The following is a 19,141-nucleotide window of genomic DNA, read 5'->3' as shown; positions in this document are numbered from 1 at the left end:
TACTTTAATTAGTTGTACTACAGATTTTAATATGTGAAGTTTTGCATATCATACCTTTGCTAAAGTTGATCATAGTTTTCAACTTGTTAGGAAACGATAAAAAACAATAAATCAATCACAAAAGACACAAAATTTAACGTGAAAAACCCTTCCAAAGCAGGAGAAAAAAACCATGGGCGCCAGCCAGCAAAATATCTTCACTATATCAGGGTGAGGTTACAACGTCGAACGATGGCTTAAAAAAGTATATATGAAGGTGAAACCCTAAAAATAACAATCCGTACCCGGGTGCACAACGCTTCGCTTCGTCCGAAGCTGGCCTTTATTCATGTACAAATGAATTTGGATCATAACTCAACATAATTTGTTGTATATATAGAAAAGTATATATGAGAGATAGAAGGTACGCTTACGCGTATAGAAGATAAAGCAATCACACAAGAAAAAAGGGCTATTGAATTGAAATTAAGTGAAAAATGTGACATTTAGTAAAACCGAAATACTAGCAAACACCGATAACCATAGTTACATACTCTTATCACGAGTTAGCTCACTGATCTCATGGACCATCTCCTCTAGTTTTGTATACGACGACCCACCAATCTCCATGGCCTTCTTAGAAAGCACTGCGAGTTTACTTACTCTAGTAGATGCCCGTTTTCCTTCCTCTCCAAATATCAACTCCCTTACCATCACCTGCACTTCTTCCCTTGCAACCAATCCATTTTCCATGTCATCTTCTCTTTTCTTTGGCCAAACCCTGAGCCCAACTCTTAGCACATCAACCACAAATTTTGCATTCAGTTTCTGCTCAGCTGCCATTGGGAATGCAAGTATTGGCACACCCATAGAGATGCTCTCCAACACCGAATTCCACCCGCAGTGGCTGAAAAACCCTTTGATAGACTTATGGCTCAGAACCCCGAATTGATCGATGAAACCTTGGTATACCTTCCCCTTGTCCCCAAACCTATTCTCAAAACGGTTATCAGAATCAAACCACTTGGACCTGACCACCCATAAGAAATCTAGACCAGACTGATCCAACCCGAGGGCTATCTCCTCTAGCTGAGTCCAACTTAGTTCAGCCTGTGAACCAAATGCGACATATAAAACTGGTCGGTTCATGGCGAGCCGTGAATCCAGCCAATCCGATACGTCCCGGTCCATATTCCGACCCGGTTCGAATGCAAGGCACAGAGGGCCAACCGGCCACAGCTTCACAGGGGACATCCGGCTCCAACCGTCGAAGCATAGCGCCTCGAGCTCCACGAAGGAATTGACGATAATGCCCTCGCTGGAGTCCATGCTTGCCTTGGTCTTGCACACGAGGTCCCAAAGCGGGCCGGTCGGCTCCGGCTCGTCGAAGGGCGGGTTCAGGTCGGCTCGGGTGAGCCGGAGCCCGGCCAAGCCGTCGACCTCGAACGGCTCGGACGGCGAGCCGACGCGCGCGTGCGGCTTGTGCGCCGTGACCGCCCCGGCGACGTACGTGGCGAAGGCGCTCATGCCGTAGGAGACGAGCCGCGGCACGCCGCCGGCGTCGGCGGCGGCGCGCTCGGCCCACGGGAGGAAGCCGTCGTGGACGAGCACGTCGGGCCTCGGCTCGAGCCGGGCGAACGCGGCCGCGAACGCCGGCCGGAGCGCGGCGGACGCGGCGACCACGTCGGCGAGCTGGGACGGGGACGCCAGCTCGTCGTCCATGCTCTGCGGCGGCGCCGCGCCGTCGTTGAGGCCGTCGTCGGTGGGGAAGGGGAGCTCGACGACGGCCGCGGCTCCGGCTCCGGCGAGGCTGGCGCGGATGAAGGGCGCGTCGCGCGGGGTGGTGAAGAAGGTGACCTTGGAGGCGAGGCCGCGGGCGAGGAGGAGGCGCGTGAGGTGGAGGAGCGGCATGGCGTGGCCCTTCGCCATGAACGGCAGCATGGCCACGTGACGGAGCTCCGGCGAAGCAGCTGCCATCGATCGATCGGCTACCGACGACACTAGCTACACCGTACCGTTCGTCCGTGAGAGGCTCGCGAATTGGTTATTTGGTTTGGGGCGTTTGTGTGCGTCCGTCTTCGCATTTGCGCTCGCTATATAAGTTCAGAATATCCTTTTTTTTATAAGACCTATTTAAATGGGACTAAGTTCCTACCACATCGGATGTTTGAATACTAATTATAAATATTAAACGTAGACTATTAATAAAACACATCCATAATCTTGGACTAATTCACGGGACAAATCTATTGAGCATAATTAATACATGATTAGCCTATGTGATGATACAGTAAACATTATCTAATTATGGATTAATTAGGTTTAAAAAATTTGTTTCGCAAATTAGCTTTTATTTATGTAATTAGTCTATATTTAATACTTTAAATTAGTGTCAGAGACTAAAGCTAAGTCTCTGATCCAAACACCACCTGAGTCTCATCTTACGTAAGCACCAGCCCACTATGCGCAACAATAAGTGCACTGTCTAAACCAACGTGAGAAAAATGGTACCATCTCACATAAGCACCAGATCACTAGCTACCAACAATAAGTGAACTGTCTAACCAACATGAGAAATACATAGGACTTGTTTGAAAAACTTAAAGATCACGAGATGCACTTAGCTGGTAGTTGCTAGTCTCAGATTCAGAAACAGCTAGCTGGTAGTCAGACTGTGAGGGTCTAAAGAAGCTGCAAAACCCAACTTCTAATTTATTTTTTGAATTCTATAGCTATAGATTCTCTCATAATCTAGATAGTAATCTGTATTGTTTGGAACAGCTGCAGCAGCTAGAAACTTTTCCAAATAGGATCATAGAGGCCAACAATAAATTTCTGATCTTGCGATTGAAAACACTCTCGTATTTAATATTTACGACCTAGATTTAAACATGGTATATAGTATAGGGAGTGTCACGGCACTATTACATAATCGATTTTTATGGACAAGCCCCCTTCTAGTCTCCTGACCGTATAACATTATCCGCAATGAAAAAAAAAGATTTGTATGAAAAATCAATTTTTAGATGGGCCTCTTAATAGGCTCGCCTGTGAAAATAAACCTATTTTCGCAAGTGGACCTGTTAAGTGGACCGCCTGCTACCAGCCCACAGAGCTAGCTGCCCACTCCACTCTCCCTTAAAAAATCTAACCCTTATCATCTCCTCTCTCCTCCCTCATCCTCTCCTCCCCTCACCCCACTCCACCTCCTCTCCTCCACTTTCACAGACCAGTGAAGGCAGCCGCGCTGGCGAGCACTTCAAGAGGTGGACAAGGTGGCGGCGGCGTCAACGGCTCCTTCATGCGGAACTGAAGCGGCGGCGGCAGCTTCGTCGAGGCTCGCGGTGGCCGAATCAGAAGAGGCTCGCTCGCACGGGCATGGGGTCAACAGCAGCGGCTTTCTCAGGTCCACGGCGGTTGGATCTAGCAACGACTCCCTCGCGTGGGCATGGGAGCAACAGCGGCGGCCTTGGATTGGTCGGATTTGCCACCGACACCCACTGGAACGACAGACTCACTCAATCCGTGGACGGGTGATGGTAGCCCCGGACTGGACGGATCCCGTCACGCACTAGTGCACACTGTAGTGACAGGTCCACCAAGCCTGACCGGGGACAACAGGATTGGCGGCGGTAACTAGAGCGGCAACCTACCCGTTTGGAAAGGAGTTGATTTTCACAAACGCCTAGACGCAGGCGGTTCGCCTGCCTACAAAAACGGGTTCTGGTTGCTTGCAAAAGTCCATTTTTTAAGTAGCACTACTAGAAAAAAGATTTTTCATGGCGTTGCCTTATGATTTTTGCTGGTGGAAAAATGTGATAACCACCAGCAAATACGTAACGAGGGGGTGGAGGGCACCGCCCGTCTAATACGACCGCCAGCGAAAATATGTCTATTTTTGCTTTCGGTCACTTAGGTGCGCCACCAGCGAAAATAGATAATCTTTGCTTGCGGTCGAATTTTTCCTGGCGGCCAATAAACAAAACCGCTGTTGAAAACCCAGCTCTCACCAAAAAAACATCCGGTCACATTTAAAACCACCCACCTACCACCTTTTCCTTCTCTCCACACCCTCTCCTCTTCTTCTCTTCAAATCAACTCCTCTTCTCTCCACATCCCTTCCTCATTCCTCTCCTCCTCCCTCTCGACGCCCCCACCGGCGACGGCGGCGGTGACCGGCGGCGACGACCGGGTTCAGCGACTGGGCGACGCCATAGGAAGGAAGCGGCGGCGCCACCCCTGCCGTCCCATCCCCTCCTCTCTCTCCTCTCCCAGATCTGTCCGAGGGGAGGAGGCCGCCGACGCACAACAGAGGCGGCGACGGGGAGGACGGGTGCGGCGCCATGGCGGCGAAGAAGGTGCTGTTGTCGCAGAGCACCCCGAAGTCGAGCTCCATCACCACGCACCTCCCATCCCTCCCCTGCAGGAAAAGCCTCAGATCCAGCGCCTCGTCGCTCGCTGAATCCGCCTCCTTCGAGGCCACCACCAACGGCGCCACCACTACCGCCGTCTCTGCCAGGACCACCACTGTCTCCGCTGTGGGCATCACCGGCGGCGGCGGGAGCGGGAGTGGGAGCGGGGACATGGAGTCGTCGAGGTTGATGGGCGAGATGCGGGCGGGGGAGAGGATGCAGCGGGGGTCGATGAGGCCGCCAATCCCGGCCAGCCTCGACGAGGTCGGCGAGCTGTGGAACGATGAGATCGAGGAGGAATTAGGCGGCAGCTTCGTCTCGGCTGCACCCCACCCACTCCTCCCAGTGCCAGGGAAGACGCCGTGGCCGGCGGCGCGAGGGCCGACGAGGTGGATGAAGGGATGGGACGGAGGCCGGGGTTCTGCAGGACGCCGGCAAAGGAGCAGCACCAGCCCCGGGGCCTTCGCACAGCGGACCCCGCACCTCGGCACCACCTGCGGTGCCGTTGAGCCCCACCGCCTTCCATCCTCACCGTCGCCAGCGCAGATCTGGGTGGGGTGCGAGAGAGAGAACGCGCGCGCTAGGTAAATGAATTGGGATTGTGCATGTTGTTTGATCTGTGTAAATGAATCCATTCGATGATGCTCATGTTTTGATTTGTCTTTCATGTTTGATCTGTGTAAATGATATTTGATATGTGTAAATTATTTGTATTTCAAATTTCCTCTTCGTTGGCGGCTAGGGCAGCTGCATTGGTTTTTTTTTTTTTTTTTTTGCCTAAAATAGATTTTCGCTGGTGGTCGATTTAACACAGCCGCCAGCGAAAATGAATTATCGCTGGTGTTTGGTGTAAGACAACCGCCAGCGAAAATGGATCTTTGCTAGCGGCTGGCTTAAGATGGCCACCAGCGAAAATGAATTATCGCTAGCGGTCGATAACCGCATTCACTGGCTTTTACTTTGTGGCGGCTCCAAATTCCGCCAGCGAAAATCTAAAATGGTAGCCATGAAAGATAGTTTTCTAGTAGTGTAGTGCGGGCAATCAGGATTTTACTACATCATAATTGGTACATCTTAATCTCTATCTTATCATTTCCTCCGGTCCTAACATTAAAAAATTTATCGTAAGGGAATAGTTCTTTGTTTTTTTAAAGAAAAATCTAATAACCCAAGCTAGAGTGTGATCAAGTTTCATGTAGAATCTACTGGTTTTAGTTATACTCCCTCCGTTACATAATATAAGATACTTTTTTTTTAATGTTCCATAATATAAGGCATGCATGCATTAAGATCTCTAATTAAGACCTCATCTCTATTAAATTATTACATTTTTAAATCCTCCACCATCAAGATTTCTAATTCTATAGGATATATGCATTATATTTATTAGGGTGATTCAAACTAGGAGATGATAATAATTGTTTCTTGGTCTTTGGGTTAAGGGTGGTTGTGCCTTATATTTTGGAACGAAGGGAGTAGTAAAGAAAATAAATTTAACATGAGCAATTTTAAACCAAACCAAACATTTTTCGAATGGACCAAGGTCCATCCATTTTTGTGAACAAAAAGAGGAGGGAACTACAGATCGAGCGTCTGATTCCCTTCAAGAAAATCAGATGGTTAAATATTTCAGTTGACCATCAGGTGAAACATTAAGTTAAGTTACACAGGGTGAAACAAAAAATACTAATTGAAACATTTGAACGAATTTGTGAAACACGGTGAAAACATAGTTTGAAACATATCGTTGTCATATACTCCATGAAACAAGTTTTAAAACTTTGAAACATATGTATTTCTTCATCAGAATATAGTCGTGTGATATCTTGTTGTAAAGATTTAATTACAACAAATTTAACGGCGTGTTCAGATTATAGATCAGATAAATAGATTAGAAGAAAATTTATTTTGAAGATTTCTATATGCTTGCATATATGGATGGAGTACAGAGAGAGTAAGTAGTATGTCACAAGAGATAGTAGAGCCAAGTAGTTTATAAATTTTGTGAAACACGGTAAAAAAAACACATTGGAACATATCACTGTAGCTTATGAAACATTGAGTTTTAATTATTTTGTTATAAAAATTTAATTACAACAAATATGACCGTATAATCGGATAAGTAGTTTAGGAGAAAAGATATTTTGAAGATTGACTTGCACGCATGGATGAAATGAATAAAGTAAGAAAGTAGTACGGGTAATTTGTTGTTGAGTTGAAGCACCTTATAAAATATTATATTCTTCTTCGGTTTACCGATCCATAGCTTTCTCCACAAAAGGAGAAATAAACGGGATCTTTTCCCACCCTTTACTTGGCTAAGAATACACAAGTATTAAGATATCATGTAAAAAAACTGTCATATGGTTTTTTGAGTGAATTTTTTTTAAATCTAACCTAATGTATAGTTGTAATATCCTATAACTATGCTATAACCACATTATATTGTATAATTATTATAATAATTTTTAGAAAATAGAATAAACTTGGCCTCTTCATCCCAAATATCCAATCGAATCTACATAGCCAATATAAGTACTAAAATAATATACGCAACTTTATACCTAAATTATAATATAATTATATTATAGTTATATTAAAAGTTTCCGATTGTTTTTTATCTAATCCCTTGAATAAAAAGTGGATGAGAGAAAGGAGACATCCCTCGTGTAAACAGGGATCTCTCTCTGCTGGAACTTGAAGTAATTGAGAGGAATTTATAGCAATCAATCGTGCATTGATGACGTGCCATGACCAGTCAAAAGACTTTTACTATTTATTGACCCAGTGTGTTCTCATGGTCGAGATACAAATAGCCTATTTGAGGGAGCTTTAGATTCTGAGAAGCAGCTATTTGGTAGCTAGCTTCTGAGAATCTGGAAAAACTCTGAAACCAAGCTTTTTTAGCTTCTGACTTCTTAGTTCATTTTTCAGAATCTGTAACTACAGATTCTCAGAAGCCGTGGACTGGTTGTGGCAGCTTCTAGCAGAATCAGCTTTTGGGAAATGCTGCGGCTGAAACAAGCTTCCCAAACTGGGCCAAAAGCACAGTCGGACCTTTAGTGCTTTTTTAGTTGTGACCTTGAATAACGACGGCAGGCGATATACGCCGCTTCGCTGCAACTATATTAACTTCGGTGAACAACCTTACCGCCGCTTTCATGACCCAACGTTACTTTCTTCAACAACCAGGGAGCGCTCTAAACCGCTTCTCGAAACATCTATTTTCTCATTATGTATTAGCTGTTAGAATAGCTAAACAATATGATTCATAAAAAAACTATATATAGAGAAGTTCTTAAAATAATCAAATAAATCAATTTTTAATTTTATAATAACTAATACTTGATTCAGATTAATCATGTTTTACTGATTTTTCTTGTTTTGAATGCACCAAAAAATGTCCAATCGCTGAAAAGTAGCTTCATAAGTAGCTTGTGAGAAAATTGTGAGAGCAGCACAAACTGTAGCATTATCCCAAACAAGCGATATATATTTCATAATGAACATAAATCTGCTTCTACAATATACTCCATCAGTAACATGAGCACCAACCACAAGGTTTATTAGAGACAATGCCAGCCCCATGCTAGGACAAGCTTATTTCAGCTGTTCTTCCTCTTCATCTTCTTCATCATCGTCCTCCTCTTATCGCCATAATTTATCGCCATTTTCGCATCCGTCGATAAGATTATACCTATTTCTTTCCCCAGTTCTGAAATGTCCAAACATCTATGTGTTTACAACCACGCGGCGTTCTTGATCGGCGTGACGACGGCCTTGACCTGCAGGTAGTTCTTCAGGCTGTCGATGCCCTTCTCCCTCCCGATTCCGCTCTGCTTGTATCCGCCGAACGGGATCGCGGCGTCGAAGACGTCGAAGCAGTTCACCCACACGGTCCCGACCCTGAGCGCGCGGGTCAGGGTGTTGGCCGTGTTCAGGTTGTTGGTGAAGACCCCAGCAGCCAGCCCGTACTGGCTTGCATTTGCCCTCTTGATGACCTCGTTCAGATCACTGTCGACATAGCATAAATTGCGTTATGGTTTTGTCAGTTATGTGCATCCTAGTTATGTAGAGGCCAGAAATGTTCTTAGTATGGTTCTATCAACTTGATGTAATTGTCTGAGATCAATAAAAGCTTCCTTTATCTTAAAAAATATATATAGTCTTTGGTTCAGTTCTTGATTAATTTGGTTACTGCTAAGAGTTTGGGACAGGATGCATGTGAAATGGAGTGTTTACTCACTTGAACTTCAGAATTGACTGCACAGGGCCAAATATCTCTTCTTGAGCAATCCTCATGTTATCCTGAAGCAATCACCATACAATAAGTGTTAAGAAGATGAGGCAACAAAGGAGAAGGACAATCTGTGCTGACATTCTTTGACGTTATCCTAAGCTTAATTACCTGTACATCCGAGAAAATTGTTGGCTGGATGTAGTAACCTTTGTCACCTAATCTGTCGCCACCAGTCACAAGGTTGGCTCCACTGTCAACACCATACTTGATGTAGCGCAAGATCTTGTTGAATTGCTCGTCATCAATCTAGAAGTATTAAAACAAAATTTGCAAGGTTATCATCAGTCCAAAACCTGAATGTGTTATGATGACTGGATACTTGACAATACGATTGAAGGTAATTAATGTAAAGCCTGCATGATTATACCACATCAATGCATGGCCATGTGATGGATAACTGAAGGACAGGCAGTATGAAGGCTGAATGTGCTAGTCAGCACTATGTACCTGAGGGCCCTGTTCAACACCATTCTTGAATGGATCACCAACCACACGCTTGAGAGCACGAGCCTTGGCCTTCTCCACGAACTCATCATAGATACGCTCATGCACAAATGTACGAGACCCAGCACAGCAACATTGTCCCTTGAAATTTTAAGTCAAGAAAAATCATTTAGAGATTTCAAACTAATGAACAAAGTTGTTGTGCCTGCTTTGACATAATTTATCATGTGGTACCTGGTTAAAGAACAGTGCAAAATGCGCAAGCTCAACAGCATGGTCAACATCAGCATCATCCATGATGATGAAAGGAGACTTGCCTCCTAGCTCCAGTGTCACTGACTTAAGGTTGCTCCTTGCAGCCAACTCAAGGACGACTTTTCCAGTATCGGTCGATCCAGTGAATGCAATCTATATTGAAAGAGAAAGTAAAATCTTAGAATATAACTGAATTTAATTTTTTTAATACTATAAATCTAAATATTGCACTGTTTTCTGGCCATTATCTGTAAAATACAGGAATTACAAGAAAAGCACAAGTTTACCTTATCGACATCCATGTGACTAGCAAGAGCAGCACCAGCAGTAGGTCCAAAACCAGATACCACGTTAACAACACCATCTGGGAGTCCAGCCTATTTTATCATTTAAGATGATCAGTTCTGATTCAATAATATGTAGCGGATATAGAACATTGTTCACTGTAGACTAGACTACCCAAAATATAAAGAATGCTTAAGCTGGTCAGACTTAGTCAAAGATGTACTCATTCTTTGCACTGAAGCAAGCCAGAATTGATGGCTGCATTGACAAAGAATTAAACAAACAGATCATGCAATGAAATTTGAATCATTTCACTCTAGGTCTTGGATATTAGACCTAAAAGGATTATTGACACTAAAATGGGTTGTTTCTTTCCCTTCCTTTCGGGAAGATCTGTACTTGCAGTTGTTTCTTGATCACTAGACTGCAGGACAAGAACTTCTGTAAAATGCAATTCTCAGTAACCATATTTTGCAAAATGGTTGCTTTAAAACTAATTATAATATTTTGTGATCCCAAAACTACACAAGCCAACAACAGGCCATGCTCAGTAATCATAATAAATGTCCAAATAGCATGGAGCAATTAAAAATGGATTCCTCTCATTGAACAAAAATTACGAAAAATATCAGTGCGCCAACCTCATGCAACAGCTTAGAAGCAAATAGAGCAGACAGAGGAGTTTGCTCAGCCGTCTTGAGCACAACAGTGTTTCCACAAGCCAAAGCAGGGCCAACTTTCCACGCAAACATCAGAAGCGGAAAGTTCCATGGGATGATCTGACCTGCGACACCAATGGGCTCGTGCAGCACCTGTACATGGTGTGGGCCGTCAGCCGGCACGACAAGCCCATGGATCTTGTCAGCCCAACCTGCAAACATTTCAGCACGAATGGAACAATATTAGCCACCTACATAGGCACCTTGTTGATCATTTCTGTTGATGTCAGAAGGAAGCTTACTCACCAGCATAGTACCGCATCAGCCGTGCCACCATTGGCACTTCAATGTTGGCAGCTTGCACATACGGCTTGCCGTTGTCCCATGTCTCCAATGCAGCAATTTCATCGTTGTGCTTCTCAATCAAGTCAGCAAACCGCAACAGAATCCGGGATCTCTCCTGTAGAAGAAAATAAATTGTGTACTTCTATGAGCATGACTTCAGAACAATACAACAGTAGCAGCTAACAACAGAAGTGTCAGTAAGTGTTTACATAGGCAGTCATCTTTGGCCATGGCCCTTCATCGAAAGCCTTGCGGGCCGCATGAACCGCACGGTTAATGTCCTCCGCATCGCCTTCAGCCACATGGGCAATCAGCTCCCCGGTACGAGGGTCCAGAGTTGGGAAAGTTTTGCCTAATGAAATTGCAATGCACAATTTGAATTATGAGCTCAATTTACTGTCACAAAAAGAAATTTAAAACCAATCTATTTTTCTCAGTTCATGGGCCTTGTGGTGTTCAATGCCTATAGAACAGCTGAAGCCCACCAAATTAGCCTTATGAATCCAGTCTCATTACTACTAGTTGAGTTGAAATAGTTTCATAGGAAGGGCTGAGCTGAACAAGTGTACCAGATGCTGAATCAACGAATTTGCCATCAATGAGGAGCTGAGTGTAGTTCACTTGGACTGGGGGTGATATGGGCTCCTCTGCTACTGCTGCAGTGCTGAACCTCTGAAGGATTCCCGGCAACAATCCTTGTGTCCCATCTTGCAAGCAGAAAATGCATAAGTCAGGAATAGTACGAGTACTACAGTAGTAGCAGTGGTACGGAGTAAATCCATTTCCTAAGATCATGTATTCAATGAAGTCTGAATGGGGCAGTAAATGCCCCTCAAAAATGGTAAAAAAATGTTATATGGTCCCTAGATCAAATGCCTCCACACATGGTGGAACAAAGGAACATTTAAACATACTTAAACATTATTTTTCGACACTGGCGTTTCAAGAAAAAAATTTGCCTAAGCCCTTGTTTAGTTCCCAACTTTTTCTTCAAACTTCCAACTTTTCCATCACATCAAAACTTTCCTTCACACATAAACTTCCAACTTTTTTCTTCAAACTTCCAATTTTAGTCAAACTTCCAATTTTGGCGTGGAACTAAACACACCCTAAGTGGTAAATTTGTCCCCAGGAAAATAACCTAAAAAACAAGCACAGGACTGAAAAGTATAATACATCGCCAATACTGTCCTATGTTTACCCCGTCTGTCTGTAATTCTAGGGGAGTAAATTTATTTCATGTTTCTTATAGGTACCAACTAGTTTATATTTTGACCGGCCTGAAGCAGGGTTTACGATTCCGACAGGCTCTTCCGTTTCGGGCACTGGCGGAATTCGGAATTTCGCGAAATCCGGTGGAAAACCGGTAAATTCCGAACAAATTTCATAAACCAAAATTTGAATACAAATTCCCTAAGTTGCCGACAAGTTCTCGAAAACCGGTCGGTTTTGGCGAAATTCCTATCGAAATCATCGAAATTTCGATCAGTAATTTGTAATAGAGGTAATTTGCTGAAATTCTTTTTTTTTCATGATGTAAGTAGTAAATACACACAATACGTCATTTTTTTTTGAAATTTTATATCCCAATAAGTTCTATGAATATCATAGTATTTATAAGATTTTATTTTATTTTTTCTTTTTTTATCAATTTAAATTTGAATTTGGATGAAACTCCTCGAAATCTCAAACGGTTTCTACTTTCGAGCCTCGTCGGAACGTCGAAATTTCGCGAAATCCGACCGGATTTCGTCGGAATTGTAAACCCTGGCCTGATGATGGAAAAAATAAGGGTTTAAAATTGTGCCTCAGTGTAGCGCAGATAAGAAAGCCGATTACAACTTGTCCCTTTCTTTTTGACTGAATGACCACTCAATAATGTCCAGGAGTGTTACAGTGCTGCCCGGCAACTAGTAAACTAGTACTAATCAGTAATTTCAGATAAAGAATAGTGTTTTGAATTTTTATGGTATCTGCTTGTCATTTCATAGTTAGATAAAGAATAGTGTTTTGAATTTTTATGGTATCTGCTTGTCATTTCATACTCGAGGCAATTCACATCGGTTTCGCTGTACATATGGTGACATTAGCAAACAAGAACGGTTTGGAACCAAAAACCTAGTAAGATTTTCTATGCAACTGATAAGGACAGAAGAAAAACTGGTATCCTATCATGTCAAGGAAAGAAAATATCATAGCCCACCGAAGAAAAGAGGAAAGGTCCAATCTGCCGCTCATCATATCTGACGCCAAAAATCCTAGAAACCCCATATTTTCCGGGTCAAGATAAGGCAGGGATTTCTCACTACAACCAGATTAGCTGACAAATAGGTATACTACACAGAAAGTAGTGGAGGACAGCAACGTTGAATGAAGGATATTTTCCCAAAAGATGAGGACACAACCTAATCTAAAAGATCAACTTTAGAGGCTGAATTTTTGGGTGAAAAAGCAAATTCAAGAATCATTACACGCTACTACAACAATACCATTTTTTTTCATATAGAAAATGGCAGAGTTCTAGAACAAAATTGAGGGCCTGTTCACTTTGAAGCCATTTTCAACCTTACCAAATTTCGGTAAAGTTACTAAAAAAGTTGCTATATTTAGTTTGCTGCCAAATTTTGATAACTATATAAGAAATCCTACCAAAATTTTGGCAACTATGGTAAGGTTTTTTTTGGCATCAAAGGCCCTGGATCTTGCCATCAGAGCAGTCACCCATCCAGCAAGAGATAATCTTTTTTAAGCACCCAATAATTAAGCCCTGTCATGAACCAATAATTAAACAGTGGCACTAGTGACAACAACACACCAACCCTGGAATTCAGATCAGTCAGGTCCGGCCAATCCCTCCAAGATCCAAAACCCCACCACCACCCAAAAAGAGACAAACAGAAGCCGCCCTACAACGGGGTGGCATTAACCAAGGTGGGAAAAATAATTCCAAGAAACCCCCCCAACAACATTGGGGAAAAAATAATTTTACTCACCAAGAAACAAATAACACATGAACTTTTTTTTAATTTTTTATTTTTGCTAGAACACATGAACTTGGCCACGAATACCTACTTCTAGTACCAAGTACCAACCAAGATTTTGTACAACCAAAGAAATACACGGGCTGGTAAGAGAGATTTCATAGTAGTACGGCGGAATTAACAGGGGTCCAGGGGATGATGAATCAATCAATATACCTGCCCTGCGGAGCGCAGAGGGGACAGCAGGCGAGGCGGCGGCGGAGGGCCTGGACAGCAGGCAGCGAGAGAGCAGCGATGAGCCCCTCCTTGCAGCAGCGGCAGCCATGACCGATACCTCCCCCTAGAGAATTTATTGCCGGAAATCAACCGCACCACCAAACCCCCTCTGCAGCGCAGCCAAGGTCAGTAATGGAATGGAAGGGATGCGCAGAGCTCGTACGTCCCCAGTGGAATGGAAGAGGAGCAGTAATGGCGGCTGTGCTTTGGATTTGGCCGAGTTGTTGGGGGAGGAAAGCCAGGGCTTTACCCCCTCCTCTTTATAATAGGCCTTTTGGAGATTTTCGGGGAATGGATGGATCATGTATGATTAGATGTGGGGCCCACTTGCTAGCGGGCGAGAATTATTTTTGGTTTGGTTTGGAGAGGTGGGAGGGATCTTCTGTGGCTTATGGTTTGCTCTAGCTCCAACTCTATTTTTTCTAGAACTAAGCCTAACCAAACAGTTTCAGCTCTACCTAAAATAAGACTGGAGATGGGTAGAGTGCTCTCACAAAAATGAACTAGAAAGATGGAGCTGAGGGCCTATTTGGTAGAGCTCCAAATCCTAAACTTAGCTTCAAGAGTTGGGTCTGGAGTGGAGTCGTGGAGCTGCCTACACTACTAGAAAAACGATTTTTCATGACGTTGGCCTATTATTTTCGTTAGCGGCCATACGCGAAAACCGCCAGTAAAAACATATCGAGGGGTGGGGGGCCATGGACCGCGAACGATAACCGATCTTCACTGGTGGCCATGTTAAGAGGTCCGCCATAAAAAAAAACTCTATTTTTTTGAGGCGGACCTCTTCAGTGTCCGCCAGCGAAAATCACGTATTCGCTGGCAGTAGGTAATAAAGACCACTAAAACAAAAATTTGAGGCGAATAAAATCCACCGTCCCCCACTGCCCAGTCCATCCTTATCCCTTTTCGCGGTCTCTCTTCCTGTCTCTCCCTTCTCCCTTCCGCCTCTCTCCCTTCTCCATCTCTCCTCCCTCCCTTCTCCACCGCTACCAGCTCGTCACCACCCCACCATTGCTGGGAGCTGTCGCATCCACCGCCGCATACGAAACGCCGCATTGGCCAACGGGGAGGGCCTCGGGAGCAGCGGCGGGGTGCGGCCTCCACCTCTCCGCTCCGGCCCCCTTCTCTTCCTCTTCCAACTCCCTCTCTCCCTCCATGGAGTGCGCGGCGAAGGTGGCGGCGAGCTCGGGCGTGGGCAACAGCGCTCGGGAGCGGGCGATGGCTCTCGGGCACGGGCGCTAGCGTAGCTTGGGCGCGGCGGCGACTCTGGGCGAGGGCGCAACGACGCTCGGGAGCGAGCGGCGGCTCTCGAGGACGGGCGCGGGCGGAGCTCAGGCGCACGGGGAGGCCGGATTCGCCGCCGCCGGGCCGCGGGGAGGGCGGCACCGACCTCGACGCCATCGACCGTGCTGTCCGGCTCCCTCCTCTCCGACCTCCACGCCGTCGACCGTGCTCCCGCAGCTCCCTCCTCCGACCGTGCTGCTAGATTTGATTTTTTTTCTTTTTTTTGCATGTTGTTCCAGATGATGCATATGTTTTGATCTGTGTGAATGATATTTGATCTGTGTAAATGATGTTTCATCTGTGTAAATGATGATTTTGTATTTCGTGTTTGAATTTGGAAATGAGCAGCGAATCTAGATGTGGATTTGAATTTTGAAATTAATGAATCAATGCGCGGCTGCATGGGTATTTTCGCTGGCGGCTGTGCAGCTGCATGGGGTTTTTTTTTGCCCCAAAATAGATTTTCACTGGCGGCCGAAAATGGATTTTTGTTGGCGGCTAGCTTAAGACGACCGCCAGTGAAAATGGACTTTTGCTGGCAGTCAATAACCGCTAGCGAAGATATTGATCTTCACTGGGCTTTGCTTTGTGGCGGCTGCAAATTCTGCCAGCAAAAATTCAAAATGGCCGCCACGAAAAATGGTTTTCGTATTAGTGCTAAACCCAACTCCACCACTCTAGTTCATTTTGTGAGAGAGCTGCACCCAGCTCTGCTTCCATTTTAGCTGGAGCTGAAACTATTTGGCTGAGCTCTAGCTTTAGTAGAGGTGGAGTTGGAGCTGGAGCTGTACCAAACAGGCCCTGAGTTTAAGTTGCTCCACAATTCCACTCCAGACCCAACTCATATAGTTAAATAGGAGTTGGAACTCTACCAAATTGATATGTAGTATAGCCTCATGGTTAATGGATCAATATATTTTTTTACGGGGAAAAGGATCAATGTTTTAGCCTACAAAATTTGAAAGCAGGGTTTAAAATGAGGTGGACTGAATTTCTATTTATTTTGGAGGGATAGGTAAGATTGTGAAAAAAAAAACCCATAGGTCATCCATAAGACCATAAGTATATATAAGCGAAGTGGCTGCACGTGCGTGTGTAATTCCCCTTAGGGTGAAAAATCTGGTTGAGGTTTACTATGTGATTCTTTACTTAAAACGTGCCTCCTCTATGATTGGAGAAATTTTCGATGGTTTTATGTAGTTTGGAAATAGTTGTATGAAATATTATAAAATCGCTATTAGAGTATGTTTCAAGAAAAGCCTTAAATAGAGTTGGGTTAAGTGCATACTCAAAAACCAACTTCTGATGATGAATTTGAACAAATGCTAATACTGGTTTATCATTAGAAGTTGATTTTTTTTAGAAGGAATATGTTATTGGCAAACTTTTTTATATAAGTTATTTCATCCAATCAAAGAATAGTTTATATCGATGTCTCTATTTATAGCAGTGTAGACGTCAAATATTCCTAACTAGTTGTGATATATAGGGTCTATTTAGGAGAGCATTTTTCACAATCAGAAGTTCCGAGAAACAGTGTAGCTTTTCGTTCAAATTCTAAAAAACTATAGTTGTAGAATCTTGAAAATGAACTACAAACTAGAAGATTCTTAGAATCTTAAGCTCCCCAAATAGACCCATAGATTTTCTTCTGGATGATTGTGCTGAACTTATCCATACCATTTTTACCTTGGCTAGAAGCAATTACTACCTCCATCCAAAACTAACTTTATTTTTTACTCATCTCACACATACTAATACAAAAGAAAAAAAAACTAGAATACACTCCATTTTATTAAATCTCATTGCAATTGTGTCTTATTTTATCTAGTCTCAATTCATTTGTCCCTCACATTTTCATAAACTCTAATGCAATGATTGCTTCATGTATAAAGTTGTTTTGGAGCAAATAATTAAGATGGTAAAAAATAAAGTTATTTTGAACTGATACAATATACATAAATACTCACTCCATCTCAAAATATGACAACATAAAACTGAATTGGATATATCATAATCTACGTACACAAGGACCCATAGAGGATTGAATATATCTTAGTAGTACGAATCTAAACAGGAGGTTGTCTAAATTTGCAATGCCCTTGTCTAGATTCATAATATAGGATAATTAATATATATATTTTAGATTTTAGAACAGAGAAAATATATAACACGAACATGAGAGAAAAAACCACAGTGACTCTACACATTTGTGCAACGCTCAGCTACATCATGGGCCATAGCGTTGTCGAACGTCCTAATCAGATGAGGCGCCACCTGCAGCAGTTTTTGGAACCTTCTTACGGGTGCTTCAAACAATAACCTACACGGACCTCACGTAAGATAACAATCACAGTCAAACGGGGCTACCCGAGGAGTACTGGTTTATCTGATTCACTAGTTCTTAGGGCATATTTGCTATTAGTAACGTTCAAACATCATGGTAAAAAACTCAACATCGTCATATATTTTAGTAAATTTTACGAAACCAAGTTTTGAGAAACATTAAAAGCAAAATCTCGCAGGTATTATGATCTGTCTCAAAGTTTTGGGGTAAAATACTTTAAGAAACACTATCACTGGTGCAGAAATTATCTTTGGTCAGTCTGGCAAAATCCACAATAGTGCCGGTTCCAAAAAAAAAAACGGGCCTAAAGATTGTTTTTAGTCTCGGTTATAAAAATATTGATCTTTAGTCCCGATTCATCCCCTATCAGATATATGTCAGGGGCCGAGGATCTTTAGTCCCGGTTGGTGTCAATAACCGGGACTAAAGATCACCGCTTTAGTCACGGTTGGTGTTACCAACCGGGACTAAAATTGAACGCGTAATATATAGTCCCTATCACTTATCCTCTCCTTACAGATCGAATCTCTCTACTCTCCTCAGATATATCCTCTCTTCCTCATCCCCTCTCCTCCATGCGGTGGGCGGCAGGGCCACGCCCGGCGGCCGTGGCGAGCGGCGGCAGCGGCATTGTTTTTTCTTTTTTTTTTTAATTTGTGATTCACTGAGATGTACAAATTTGTAATTCATTGTTTGGATCTGTGATATATTTGATTTGTGTGTAATTTTTTAGGATTTTATGATGTATTTGATTTGTGTATATAAGTAACTTTATGATTTGTGATATGGATTTGGTGATGTGAATTTAGGATGTTACTTTGATTTGGGGATTAATTTAGGGTTTTGCCTACTTGATTCGAGAGAAAATAAAAAGGAAAAAAAGAAAAAGAAAAGGGGACACTGCCACTATTGTCTCTTTAGTCCCAGTTGATAACAGCAACAGGGACTAAAGATCTCCTATCTTTGTATCTTTAGTCCCGGTTATTTCAACTGGTTGGTTATTTCAACAGGGACTAAAGATTCTTACTACTGGTTGGAAAATCAGGACTAAAGGGGTTCCCAATCGGGAGTAAAGATGGTTTCTCCATCAGTGTATGGTTACGTTAAATACTCATGATTTCATTAGTATATAATTATGAGTATTAAATCGGCTGGTGGCATTTTGATGAAGAAAAGATCAACTAATTTTCTGGACTTTTTTCCTTCTAGAAGGTAAAAAAGAGAGTAAAAAAGACGTGTTCATTCTGATTAGGTGACCCACGCAATGGGGACGCCACAAGGCAGAAGGCAGCTGCACTGCACAGTCGCACATGATGCATTCATATTTCATATGCCGGCCAACGGTCGAGATGCCGGGTCATGGTGCACGAGTGGAACTTTTTAATCTTTAAATCTTTTTGTTATAAAAAATACTATAAAAGTAATACTTCTGGCCAATCACAGAAGATCGAACTGTCCGCCAAGTATGGCATGAGAAAATAATAATTTAAATTCGTGTTCAAGTTTATAGAGTAGTGTTCGAAAAGGAGTACCAGTAGCAATTAGCTCTTCAACTGGTGGTACATCGTCAA

The 19,141-nt window shown here is 43.3% G+C and overlaps 2 protein-coding genes across 2 annotated transcripts; both read right to left on the bottom strand.

The window, feature by feature from the left end:
- Nucleotides 1-518: 518 nt before the first annotated feature.
- On the bottom strand, nt 519-1,988 carry LOC127775961 (UDP-glycosyltransferase 90A2-like). The gene has a single exon (XM_052302278.1). It carries the CDS (start codon nt 1,954-1,956, stop codon nt 526-528), a length of 1,431 nt encoding a protein of 476 aa, XP_052158238.1. The 5' UTR covers nt 1,957-1,988; the 3' UTR covers nt 519-525.
- Nucleotides 1,989-7,863: 5,875 nt separating this feature from the next.
- On the bottom strand, nt 7,864-14,184 carry LOC127776338 (aldehyde dehydrogenase family 2 member B7, mitochondrial-like). The gene is made up of 11 exons (XM_052302690.1): nt 13,877-14,184; nt 11,249-11,386; nt 10,889-11,031; nt 10,641-10,794; nt 10,317-10,546; nt 9,678-9,767; nt 9,370-9,543; nt 9,139-9,276; nt 8,800-8,937; nt 8,638-8,699; nt 7,864-8,405 (listed from the first exon to the last, which is right to left on the bottom strand). Exons 1-11 carry the CDS (start codon nt 13,983-13,985, stop codon nt 8,132-8,134), a joined length of 1,650 nt encoding a protein of 549 aa, XP_052158650.1. The 5' UTR covers nt 13,986-14,184; the 3' UTR covers nt 7,864-8,131.
- Nucleotides 14,185-19,141: the final 4,957 nt, after the last annotated feature.

Source organism: Oryza glaberrima, chromosome 6 (genome assembly GCF_000147395.1).
Source record: "Oryza glaberrima chromosome 6, OglaRS2, whole genome shotgun sequence".
NCBI lineage: Eukaryota > Viridiplantae > Streptophyta > Magnoliopsida > Poales > Poaceae > Oryza > Oryza glaberrima.
This window is presented reverse-complemented; position numbering and strand designations above follow the sequence as displayed.

Coding starts and splice junctions, on each gene's coding strand:
- LOC127775961 (XM_052302278.1), bottom strand. CDS start 1,956: ATGGCAGCTGCTTCGCCGGAGCTCCGTCACGTGGCCATGCTGCCGTTC.
- LOC127776338 (XM_052302690.1), bottom strand. CDS start 13,985: ATGGCTGCCGCTGCTGCAAGGAGGGGCTCATCGCTGCTCTCTCGCTGC. Junction 11,032..11,248: donor ATTCGTTGATTCAGCATCTG/GTACACTTGTTC, acceptor CAATTTCATTAG/GCAAAACTTTCCCAACTCTG. Junction 9,768..10,316: donor CTTCTAAGCTGTTGCATGAG/GTTGGCGCACTG, acceptor ATGATAAAATAG/GCTGGACTCCCAGATGGTGT.